This window comes from Callithrix jacchus, chromosome 22 (genome assembly GCF_049354715.1).
Source record: "Callithrix jacchus isolate 240 chromosome 22, calJac240_pri, whole genome shotgun sequence".
Taxonomy (NCBI): domain Eukaryota; kingdom Metazoa; phylum Chordata; class Mammalia; order Primates; family Cebidae; genus Callithrix; species Callithrix jacchus.
In genome coordinates this window covers 5,862,135-5,874,582 of record NC_133523.1, presented here as the reverse complement: position 1 = coordinate 5,874,582, position 12,448 = coordinate 5,862,135, and the positions used below count along the sequence as shown (strand labels likewise).

At 56.1% G+C, this 12,448-nt stretch overlaps 1 protein-coding gene and 1 pseudogene across 6 annotated transcripts in view; both read left to right on the top strand.

Annotated features, from left to right (window-relative positions):
* Window positions 1–6,565, top strand: part of MLLT1 (MLLT1 super elongation complex subunit) — a 76,173-nt gene extending 69,608 nt beyond the window's left edge. For 4 of the 6 annotated variants that reach the window (XM_035287408.3, XM_035287405.3, XM_078360339.1 and 1 more), the window contains 5 exons: window positions 309–417; window positions 2,973–3,072; window positions 3,214–3,285; window positions 3,548–3,619; window positions 3,790–6,565. In XM_035287408.3, coding sequence (XP_035143299.1) covers window positions 309–417; window positions 2,973–3,072; window positions 3,214–3,285; window positions 3,548–3,619; window positions 3,790–3,918 — 482 coding nt within the window. In that variant the 3' untranslated portion in view covers window positions 3,919–6,565. The remainder of the gene's footprint in view (window positions 1–308; window positions 418–2,972; window positions 3,073–3,213; window positions 3,286–3,547; window positions 3,620–3,789) is intronic. The other 2 variants (XM_078360338.1, XM_035287406.3) reach the window with 1 other exon arrangement.
* On the top strand, window positions 4,273–5,382 carry LOC118150309 (uncharacterized; annotated as a pseudogene).
* Window positions 6,566–12,448: the final 5,883 nt, after the last annotated feature.

Sequence of the window (12,448 nt, the reverse complement as noted above, 5' to 3'; positions counted from 1 at the left end):
GAGAGGTTCTCCTCCGGCTGTAGCAATGGAGGGGCTCTGCGCACCCACTGCCAGTCAGGCCCCCGAGGCCTGTGAGCAGGGCCAGGAAGGTAGGGAGGGGTGGGGGAGCCAGGAGGTCCCTGGGGAAGCGGGTGGCTGCCGGTGTGGGGGTAGTTCTTGGACATGGGCAGAGGGACCCCCAGGCAGGCTGGCGTGTGCATTTGGGGGTCACCAGTGTCAAGAAGCTCTGCGTGGCCTCACGGGCGAGGGGCCTGGAGGCTCAGCGGAGCCCTGCGCTTGTCTACCTCCCTGCCTGCCCGCCTCCCCAGGACCCCTGCGCTCCATGGTGGAGGACCTGCAGTCCGAGGAGTCCGACGAGGACGACTCTTCGTCAGGCGAGGAGGCTGCCGCCAAGACACACCCGGGGAGGGACTCCAGGTGATGGCCGGGCAGGAGCGGGCGGGTGCAGGCGGACACCCGGGGCGACTTTGGCTGGACCTGCAGTGATTGTGGGGCTGGAGGTGGGGTTGAGACTGGAGGGTCCCCTGGGAAGGTTGAGGTGGGGATCAGTCCGAAGGTGGCCTCAGTCCAGCCTGGGCCTTCGGGTGGGCCTGGGTCTATGTGTCCTCTTCTGGTCCCTGAGGCTGAGGGCTTAAAGGGCTGCCTCATGTTCGGGGCCTTGGGTGGCATCCCTCCTCATGGTTGTTCGGCAGGTGTGGGCTGCCTGGTAGGGAGGGGTGCAGGAGGGAGCCAGACCGCCCAGCGGCCAGGGAGCCCCCGCTGGAGGTGGGGGGAGGGGAGTAAGCTTGCTGCCCTGCTCTTGGGCCAGGAGACTCCAGTCCTTTCCCACCTGCTTCACATGGGGCAAGGATCCATGGAGAGCCCCATCCTGAGGCGGCGGACACCCAGTGTGGGAACAGCTTTGCTGCCTGTGGCTTTTGCCCCCGTGAGGCATGGGGGGCCCAGGGGCATCCTTGGGATATGCAGGCCCCTTGGCGGGATCCCACCTGGGAGAGCTCCACGTGTCTGGCCTCCAGCCCAGCGACAGCAGAGAACGTGCGGGCCTTGGCCCCAGGCACACAGGCTTTCCGAGAGCCGTAGCAGAGCTGGCAGTCACCCCTCCTCCCTGTGAGGCCAAGGTCTCCAGGCCTCAGTGGCCCCTCTTGAAGAGCAGGCTGGTTATTGGCCTGCACTTAGCAAGGCGCCTGCCCGTGTTTGTGGTTAACTAAAGCCATCTTCCCGAGAGCTGGGTGGCAGGCTCTGGCCGGGTCCCCGGTGTGCAGTGCACCAGGCCAGCAGGCACATGGGGGGATTCCTGCCCACCACAGACAGAGCAGGAGCAGTGGCTCACTGTTGGGGAGCCGCTGGTGGGAGGTCCAGGCCGGTGACCCCAACAGGGACTTAGCCTCTAGACATGAGGAGGGCTGTGGCATCCCCGGGACAGGACCTGGCAGCGGGCTCCTGCCTCGTTCGCTGACATTCAGGGTGGATTCTGTTTGCGCCAAGAGCCATGAGTGCAGAGGCTGACAGGGTGGGATTCTAGCGGGACTGGCAGCACAGCACAGGGACCCAGCCGCATGCCAAGCACCTCTCGATTCCTCCCGGAGCATTTGTGTGGGTCTCGGGTGAGGGTTCGCCAGCCTTGTCTCTGCATTGTCGGGGCAGGGAGCACATAGGCCGCGCCATCAGAGCCCCCACACACCCTGGTCTGCTCCCTGAGAGGCCCAGTTAGCGGCAGTGTCCAGTCGTCACCTGGGGGATGCAGGGCAGAGGCCGATGGGAACAGAGACAGGGGCGTCGCCCGGGCAACCTGAGCCAAACCAGGAGCTTTGAGGCAGCTGCAGAGAAAGCCGCCCCAGCCTAGGCCACTGAGGGTCAAGTTTAAGAGATGAATGGAGCCTGCGCTGGGGAAGGAGCAGGCCAGGAGCAGGGGCAGTGGCTGTCTCTGCTGCCCACGGGAGTCCGGTCCGTGCTTCTGGTACCTCGTTCACTGGGAGGCCTGGGGTTTGCTGTGTTTTAACTGTGTTGTGAGGTGACAGTTGTCAGGGACCCCTTTCCCTGGTTCAAGCCCAGAATCTTCCTGGCAGAGTGGCACCCGAGGCAAACATAGTGAGTGAAACATGGGCCTAGGCTCGCCACCATTGTGTGCTGTCATAGTGGCCTCCTTTCACAGATGGGGAAACCGATGCAGAGGTCAAAGACCTGCCCCCCAGGGTGGGGGAGGCTGAGAGCTTGGGCCTCTCCCCACCACCAGATACCCTTGTTTCTGGTGTATCACACTCTGGGGACCACACTCTGGGATCAGGGGGCTGATGTAACTGATGGAGGCCTGCCGTCCAGAGTGCAGCAGGGTCAGGTGGCCACAGGAGCATCAGAGGGTCGGGTGGCTGCGAGGTGTCGTAGGGGCTGGTGGCTGGAGGGGTGGGTGGCCTCGGGAGCATCAGAGGGTCAGGTGGCTGTGGCAGCATCTGAGGGTCAGGTGGCCACAGGAGCATCAGAGGGTCAGGTAGCTTCGAGGCATTGGAGGGGCTGGGGGCTGGAGGTGCGGGCGGCTGTGGGAGCATCAGAGGGTCAGGTGGCTGTGGGAGCATCTGAGGGTCAGGTGGCCATGGAAGCATCAGAGGGGCAGGAGCATCAGGCAGGAGCCTCAGAGAGGCAGGCCACTACAGGAGGGAGTGCTGGGGAAAGAGGACAGGTGTTTGCAGGCAGCTCCTCCTCCTCTTGTTGAAGCCACAGAACCAAGTCAGGACCACAGCCCAACAAGCCCTGTCTGGCTGGGGGACTTTGTTCCCCCGGTGTCCTGAGCCACTCTGGGTGGCCTGGTTTTCTTGGGGTTCTTTCCTCTTGGTGGCCACACTCACATAATTTTTTTTTTAAGTTGAGGCTCCTGCCCAGAGCTGAATGGAGCTGTCAGGGGGTGTATGGGTGGGGGCTGAGCCTGGGGCAGGGGGAGGGGTGTCAGAAGCCTGATGAGCCCCCACCTGTTGGTTCAGGTTGAGCTTCAGCGACAGTGAGAGTGACAACAGTGCTGACTCCTGCCTGCCCAGCCGAGAGCCTCCACCCCCCCAGAAGCCGCCCCCACCCAACAGCAAGGTGAGCCTGGGGCCCGCAGGCAGTGGGTGCACAGGAGGCGGGGCTCAGCCCTGGGTCTGGCTGTCCTAGGAGGCTTTGTGGGGCACTGGGGGCTGGGAAGGGTATAGGCCACAGCTCAGCAGAGACCTGGGTTCCCTGCAGGTGTCAGGCCGGAGGAGCCCCGAGTCCTGCAGCAAGCCCGAGAAGACCCTCAAGAAGGGCACCTATGACAAGGTGGGGGCTTGGGAGGGGCAGGTGGTGGGGAGTACAGCCAGTGGAGGACCGCAGAACTCCTGACACCCCACAGTTGGACTATCCCTGGGTGGGGGCAGCCCTTCCTCCCCTCCTGACCCTGCAGGCCTCGGGCCTTCCTTGGGGTGGCTGTGGCTACCTCTGTCCTGTGCTGGGATGGACTGGGTCATGGGTGGGGCTGGGCAGGGGAGCAGGAAGGGCCCAGGGCCCCCCACACGATGCTGAGACCTGCGCCCCTCCCCAGGCCTACACGGATGAACTTGTGGAGCTGCACCGGAGGCTGATGGCCCTGCGGGAGCGCAACGTCCTGCAGCAGGTATCGCCCCTCCAGGGTCCAGGCAGGCCGTCCGAGGTTGGGACACCCATGAGGCGTGTGGGCTGCAGGGGCCCCTGGTGCTGCCCCAGGAGCTGCACAGCCATCTTGGGGAACAGGGCAACCCCGCCCTTGGCCTCCTGCCCCTGAAGCCACCTGCCACTGCCTTACAGATTGTGAACCTGATCGAGGAGACTGGCCACTTCAATGTCACCAACACCACCTTCGACTTCGACCTTTTCTCCCTGGATGAGACCACCGTGCGCAAACTGCAGAGCTACCTGGAGGCCGTGGCCACATGACCCTGGGCTGCGAGCAGGGCCCCCACCGCCGGGGTCCTGGAAGGCTGCAGCCAGGCCCTGCCTGCCCTCCTCTCCCGTCTCGCCTGCCCGCAGCACTGCCTTAGCGACAGCCCTGTCCTCGCCCACACGGCCCGCTGCACTTTCCTCGGCGGCTCCCTGGCCACTCTCCCTGCCCCATCGCCAGGAGTCCTGGGGCCGGGCTGGGCCACACATGAGCCGCCCCCCAGGCTCCCCTCAGAGAGTGGCTGGTGTTGAAGGCAGCTGTGGGCAGAGACAAGGCCTGGGGCCCCTCGCCCAGCCTCAGGACCAGCCCCCACTCTTCCGAGGGCTGTGTGGCAAGGCGTTGCTGCCCCAGTTTCTCTAAGCAGCCGACCAACTGCTGGGGGCGTCTCCAGCCTCCCGAATGGTTCAAAACACACACCCTCTGACCACCCTGGACCTCAGAAGGCCCTGCCTGTGTGTCTGCGTCGTCCTCCATGTAGACCTAGCGCCAGCTCCTCTCTGGCTCGCGCTGCGCTGGGGTCTGTGCTGTATAGTTCTCTCTATTATATATGTGTGTGCACTGTCTGGTCAAGAGCAGTGTCCATGTGCGTTTCTGTGGCAGCAGTGCACGTGGGGTGGGTGGGGGGTGTATACGGTGGGGCTTGTAGGTTAAGATATCTCTGCGGTGTTGTCATGGGGCTGGAGGCTGGACCAGGCATGGTAGCTGGCCCTCTTCAGGCGCACGGAGGAATTCTCCCTTTGACGTTCCAAGGATGCCGCCGCCTCCTGCCGGGGCTCCTGGGGCGGCCGGCCAACACTAAGAAGGGCAGCAAGTCCTCAGGGCGCCGGGGAGCCGCCACTCTGCTCTCAGGCTCTACTCAGACTAGCACCAACAGTCTCCAGGGACAAGACTCGCATCAGCCGCCCTGCGGCTCGGCCTCCTCCCATAGGATCCTCTTCCTCTCTCTCATTCATCAAGTCTTCAAACTTTGAAAAACATATGAGCTTTTGCCAAATAAGACGGGATAGTTGATGGAGTTTTCTGAGGCTCACTGGACTCCAGTCAGCCCTCGAGTATGGGCCCGGCTGTTGGCAGGCCTGGGGGTTGGCCCAGCTGGCCTGCCCTGGCTGCCTTTCTCTCTGGTCGCCGCCTGGCCCGCCCTGGCCTCCACTGTCACAATTCATGCTGGTGCCGTGCTGCACACCCACTCCTGGTATGCCTGAGATTCTCCAGGGGCCAAGCCAGTCCTCCCTTGAGGCCCGCTCTTCCCGGGCCAGGATGCTCCCGTGGAGCCAGCCCACCTTGGCTGGGGTCCCAGGGACTGGATGCCTGTCTGGTTAGCCTCTGTGTCCCAGACCTTGACTCGAGGCTCCTGCAGTCCTACCAACCCCATGACTTTCAAGTCCTTGTGCCCTGACCAAGATCTGAGGAAAAGAGGGCTCAGGGCCTCGAGGTGGCTCGCCCCCCTCAAACTCACCTAGACGTCTCCTCCAGAGTCCATGAGCTTGGACATGGGGGCTCCACCTTTCTCTTCCTGAGGTCCCGAATCTTGTCCCTGCTCTGATTCTGTCAGCAGATCCTGAACACTCCTTGGTGGGGACCCCTGCCTCCAAGGCTGACCCCAATGCCAGCTGCCCTGGGGAAACTCCCCAGAACTCTCGGGGAAAGGCCCGAGAACCTTCCGAGGAAGCCTCTGGGACTCCTCTCCACTTGCTCTGTTTCTCTCCTGGCCCCACTGCCTTCAGGTATCAGGAAGAGGGCAGGCCCCTGCGCCTCCTCTCCCTTTCCCAGGTCGGCCAACAATACTCCAGCATGGGGCACTTCCTTTCTCTTCTGGAAACTCTCTAAGACATTGGACCGAAGGAACTGGCCTGAGGGGGGCTGACCGGGGCCGGTGCTGCTGGGTGCTGTACCCACGGAGGCCGCCGGGGGTCACGGACAGGAACCTCAGCCCAAGGGTGCTGGCCTTTCTCCTTCGCAAGAGTCCCCCAGGATCCACACAGCGACCCGAGCAGCCTTCCGCTCAGCTGGAGGAGGGCCAGGCTCCCCCGCCTGCTCTGGGTGGTGGCATCTGGCCCTTCCTGCCATTTCCAAGGCCTCCGGAAGCACCAACTCAGTTCTCAGTTACCTCCTCTGGCCAGAAGGTCTCACGCTGTCCTCCAGAGCTGCTCTGGGCCCAGGGCTGGCTCCATGACCACTCGATGGACGTGCTGGGCAGCATGGGACCCGGTAGCAGTCCCCAGCTGCTCTCCCACCCCACCCCAGCTGCCCGGCGGCTGGGCCCACGAGGGCTCTGGGGACACTTCCATAGGAAGGGGCCCGGCACTTTGTGATTGCCACGTGTCTCGTGTTAAGCCGCCCGCCCCCAGTGCAAATCTCTGTGTTTCGCTCTCCTGAACAAAAATGTAAACCTTCGCCGGAAAGCAAATGGTATCGAATACCATTCTTGCCCACAAGGGTTTTTACAAAGAATGTGTCTCACTAGGAACTAGGACACTCATCGGCCCAAGACCAACTCCTGGATAAAAGGAATAAGGAGAATCGTGTTTGTAACGAGTTACAGGATTGTTTCTTTCCTGGATTTTAAACTTTTTGTTAAATTGTGAAATTATGGAGGAGTTTTATAGAAAAAAAAAGTGAAATAAAGTCAGATGGGAAAGCAGACCCATGCATGTGCCTGGTTCCTCCCGTTGAGTCGGTGGGCAGGCGAGTGACATAGCCTGGGGCCTGTTAGCCCAACTCCCTGATCCTCGTGCCCCCAGATCAGTGACCAAGAAGGGGAAAGAGGGTTGGGACCAAGCCTGGTAGGGGCTGGGAGTGTGAGCAAGGCTGGTGTCCTGAAAAAATAGAGACGACACCACCAGAAATTCAAGAGGGCAGAGAATTCGGCTCACATCCTGCTTCTGATCTGTGCTCTTTACTTGGAAACAGGCAGTAAGGTTTGGGTTGAGAAAAAATTTGGTTTCATAAGGTGGATGGATGAGTGGATGATTGGTTGGGTGGACCGCGGATGAATAAATGGATGGGTGGGTGGCAGGAAGGAAGGATGGATTAATAGATTAATGGGTGAATGGAAGGAAGGAAAGATGGATGGATGGGTGAATGGATGGAGGGATAGATGGATCAGTGGGTGGATGGAAGGAAAGGCTGGATGGATAGATGGGTGAGTGGAATGGATGGATGGATGGATGGATAGAAAAATGTAGGCAAAGACTTTCTTTTTTTGCCAGGCGCCAGCATGCCATCTCCCAGTTTCCCTATGGTGGGTTTTTCTCTGGCCTCTGAGTGGCAGAGTTCAGTGAGCCTCCAGGAGACAAAGCTGTCACTCGCCCTATTGGAGCAGATCTGTCCCCTCTGGGCTCCAGCTCCAGCTCCACCCAGAGGAGTAGGAGTTCCATTCCTGAGCGGCCCACATTGCAGGGCCACCGTAGCAGCCACTGACTGAGGTCACTTTTGTCAGCAGGCAGCAGCTGGGGACTTGCAACTCGGGAGCATGTCTTCTCCCTTCTACTCTGGAGCCAAAACATCCATTCCCAGCATCGGAGTATGGCTTTCCCTGCCCTGTGACTTACCAGAGAAAGGTTCTTTTGGGCCTTGCGGGGATGGTTTTAGATCTGAGCTCCTAAAATAGGAATATGGAGTGAAAGAGGGTCTACAGTGGCCCCCTTCAGGGTTCCCAGACCCCCCAAAATGCAGTGGAAGGATCATGGATGTGTAAAAACATGGTTGGGCTTTCTGGCCGGGTGCCGTGGCTCACACCTGTAATCCCAGCACTTTGGGAGGCGGAGGCAGGTGGATCATTTGAGGCCAGGAGGTTCAAGATCAGCCTGGCAACATGGTGAAACCCTGTCTTTACTGAAAATACAAGAATTAGCCTGGCCTAGTGGCGCACACCGGTAGTCCCAGCTACCCAGGAGGTTGAGGCACAAGAATCGCTTGAACCCGGGAGGCACAGGTTGCAGTAAGCCAAGATCACACCGCTGCACTCCAGCCTGGACGACAGGCGAGACCTTGTCTCAAAAAAAAGAAAAAAGGCTGGGCGAGGTGGCTCACACAAATCCCGGCTCTGGGAGGCCGAGGCAGGTGGATCACTCGAGAGTTTGAGACCAGCCTGGCCAACAGGGTGAAACCTGTCTCTACTAAAAATACAAAAAAAAAAAAAAAATTAGCTGGCTGTGGTGATGGACGCCTATAATCCCAGCTACTTGGGAGGCTGAGGCAGGAGAATCACTTGAACCCGGGAGGTGGAGGTTGCAGTGAGCCAAGATCACGCCATCACACTCCAGCCTGGGCAACAAAGAGCAAAACACCATCTCAAAAAAAAAAGGAGTAAGGCTTTTCCTACGAATTCTCTCATGGACTCTTCATAAGTACTCATGAATTGGGCACTGCTTCAGATGAAGAAACAGCCTCAGCTGTTTTTCCTTCTTTTTTTTTTTTTTCCTTTTTTCGTTTCTTTTTTCTTTCTCTCTCTCTCTCTTTTTTTTTTTTTTTTTTGGAGGTGGAGTCACTCTCGCCCAGGCTGGTCTCAAACTCCTAACTGCAAGTGATCCATTATCAAGTTACCAAGTTTTCCTTGAAATGGTTTTGGGCTGTTATGCCTTGTTTATGATGATTTTTTTTAAAGTTCTTCCATGATTTCTCCTAGAAACTGAATTCCTCTTCCCCTTTTTCCTGCCTCCCTTCACTCTTTCTCACATTTCAGTTTATTCCATCTGGAACTTATTTAGCCATGAGGTAGGGCCCCAACTCTATTTCCCCAATAGCTATGGAAGCGATCCACCCCATTTATATGTTTTTTTATTAATTATTATTTTTTGAGACGAAGTCTCGCTCTCCCAGGCCGGAGTGCAATGGTGCGATCTTGGCTCGCTGCAACCTCTGCCTCCCGGGTTCAAGCGATTCTCCTGCCTCAGCCTCCTGAATAGCTGGGATTAAAGGCACCCACCACCACGCCTAATGGCTAATTTCTGTATTTTTAGTAGAGATGGGGTTTTACCATATTGGCCAGAATGGTCTCGAACTCCTGACCTCGTGGTCCGCCCACCTCAGCCTCCAAAAGTGCTGGGATTACAGGCATGAGCCCCTGCACCCAGCTCACCCCATTCATCGAATGCCCTGTCTTTCCTTCACTTATTTGAAATGGTGTCGTTGGTTGCATTTTTCAATTCCTGCACACCTTTGTGGCTCTCCCTGGCTTCCTTCATACGTTCCCTACTGACCTTTGCATTTCCGCCACTGTGTGACCTAGTTAATAGCTGGTAGTGGTAGCTTCCCTTTATCATTCTGCCTCAGAATTTTCCCAGATACTCTTGTATGCTTTTTTTCTCCATATAAATGAATCACCTTATGTTTCAGATTTTTTTTTTTTTTAGAGTTTCGCTCTTGTCGCCCAGGCTGGAGTGCAGTGGTGCAATCTCGACTCACCGCAACCTCCTCCTCCCGGGTTCAAACAATTCTCCTGCCTCAGCCTCCCAAGTAGCTGGGATCATAGGCATGTGCCCCCACACTCAGGTCATTTGGTACTTTTAGTAGAAACACGGTTTCTCCATGTTGGTCAGACTGATCTTGAACTCCTGACCTCAAGTGATCTGCCCACCTTGGCCTCCCAACGTGCTGGGATTATAGGCATGAGCCACTGCACCCCAAGTTTTGTGTTTTTTTTTTTGAGGCAGGGGTCTCACCTGGCACCCAGGCTGGAGTGCAGTGGCACAATCACGGCTCACTGCAGCATTGACCTCTTGGCCTCAAAGGATCCTCCCACCTTGGCCTCCCAAACTTCTGGGATTACAGGAGTGAGCCACTGCACCTGGCCTTAATTTTTTAAAAATATGTCCTGGTTGGCACTTGGTGAGTTCCTGGAGAATTCTCAGCAATTTTTTCTTTTTCTTTCTTTTTTCACATGGAGTTTCATTCTTACTGGACTCAGATAGTCCTCCTTAAAGTGCTTAGCCTCCTAAAGGGCTGGGATTATAAGCATGGGCCACCATGCCTGGCCTCTTTTCTTCTCTAAGATTTTCAGTGTGGGATATTTCTAGGGACGTATCTACAGGCTCACTGACTATTTCCTCAGCCATGTTCGGTCCACAGCCATGTTCGGTCCAGGCTGGAGTGCTATGGTGGGATCTCAGCTTACTGCAGCCTCCGCCTCCTGGGTTCAAGTGATTCTCCCACTTCAGCCTCCCAAGTAGCTGGGATTACAGGCATGTGCCACCACACCCAGCTATGTTTGTATTTTTGGTAGAGCTGGAGTTTCACCATTTTGGTCAGGCTGGTCTCGAACTCCCGACCTCAGGTGATCCGCTTGCCTTGGCCTCCCAAAGTCCTGGGATTACATGCATGAGCCACTGCACCCGGCCCTCTCAGTGATGTTTTCTTTAGATGTTGCCTCTCCTCTGTTGTCCTCTTCTGGAACCTCCAGGATTCACCTCTCAGATCTGTAACCAACTCTCATTATGTGTATGTTACACTTTTTGAATTGCCCCACGGGTCTTTTCCATTGGTTCATTTGGTTTTGCTTTTGTTTTTTCCTTTTTCTTCTTAGTTATTATTATTATGTTTTAATAGAGACAGAGTATCGCTAAGTTTTTCAGGCTGGCCTTGAACTCCTGGACTCAGATAGTCCTCCTTAAAGTGCTTAGCTCCTAAAGGGCTGGGATTATAAGCATGGGCCACCATGCCTGGCCTCTTTTCTCTAAGATTTTCAGTGTGGGATTTTTCTAGGGACGTATCTACAGGCTCACTGACTATTCCCTCAGCCATGTTCGGTCCACTGCCAAGCCCTTTGGAAGCATGCTTTCTTTATATGTCAGTGTTCTTGATGACCATTCCCTTTTGATTTCTTAGAGTTTCCATCTCTCTGCTTACAAGGGCCCACCTGTTGAAGGCTTTGTCTGCTTTTTCCATTAGAGCTCTTAGCATATTAATTATTATTTAAAATTGATAGCCAGGTATGATGGCTCTTGCCTGTAATCCCAGCACTTTGGGAGACCGAGGCAGGTGAATCGTTTGAGGCCAGGAGTTTGAGACAAGCCTGGACAACATGGTGAAACCCTGTCTCTACTAATAATGCAAAAAAAAAAAAAAAAATAGCCGGTGTGGTGGTGCACGCCTGTAATCCCAGCTACTCAATACTAGGTGAGTACAAGGTTCCTGGGAGTCCCCAGTGCCCGACACTCACAACATACCCTGTTGGAGGTAGGATTCAGAGACAGTCCAGGCTTGGACCTTGCTCTCAAGGAGTTCCCCAGTGTTCTGGATGAGTGGAGAGAGGACTCTGCACTGGAGAGCCTTGAGAAATGGGGAGGGCTTTCTTGAAGAGGGGACATAAGAGTGGGGTTTCACAGGATGTATATGAGTTCAGTAGGTCGAGAATGTCTGGAAGGGTGAGCTGGGCATGCTCAGGACTGGGCCGTTGAAAAATCCCACTGAACATAGATTTCAGTGGGAGCTTTTGTCACTCCCTGTCCTGAGGACTCTTCCTCAGGATCCCAGAGAAGGTGGGCTGGTGGCTTCCTGCCCCAAAACACTCCAGGGAGAGGCCAAGTACCCCTTACCTTGCCATGATGGCACCAATGCTGGCAATGACCCACTCTTTGGAATTGAGACCTGTGATCCCCACACTGTGGAAGTGCTCCAGGCCCAGCTAGGGGAGGGAGGCCCTCATGAGGCTGAGGCACTAGCAGGCTCAGTCATCCCCGCCCCACCTGCCGGGGAGCCTCAGGCTGAGAAGCTTTGGCTCCCTTTTCTCTGTCACTTGTTTCTTCTTTATTCTTTTCCTTTTCCTTTTTCTTTTTTTTCCCTTGAAACAAGGTCTTGCTCTGTTGCCCAGGCTGGAATGCATTGGTGCCATCAGGGCTCGCTGCAGCCTTGACCTCCCCAGCCCCAGCGATCTTCCCACCTCAGTCCCCCAAGTAGCTGAGGCTGCAGATGTACACCACCACACCTGGCTAATTTTTTAATTTTTTGTAGAGACGGGATCCACTATGTGGCCCAGGCTGGTCTTGTACTCCTAGGTTCAGGCGACCCACTCGCCTCGGCCTTTCAGAGTGCTGGGATTACAACCACCTTGCCCGTCCTGTTTCTTCTGTTGGTCTGTTTTTTTTCTCTGATAAAATAACCCATCCCCCTCATGACACGCAACCACACATTCATCTGGAACTGGGGCTTTCAGTCAGGGGGTGATTCTGTTCCTCAGGGGACATTTGGCAATACTCAGAGACATTCGGAGTTGTCATAGCTCGGGAAATGAAATGCCACTGGCATTGAGTAAATGGAGATTAGATACAGGACATTCCCCACCACAAAGAATGATTCGGCCCCTAAGAACAACAGCCCTGAGATTGAGAAATCCCAGGAAAAAACTACAAACAAAATACCTTCCTGACATTTTTTAAGCATGCATACTTCTCGGAGTTGGTGTGTTATTATGACCCGCCTTTGTTCACAAAACCATTCATCTTGACTGTCTCCCCCAGTCTTTAAACATTTCCCTGCAGTATCAAATCTAACACTTCCATAATATTGTGTAGTATAAAGATGTCAGGA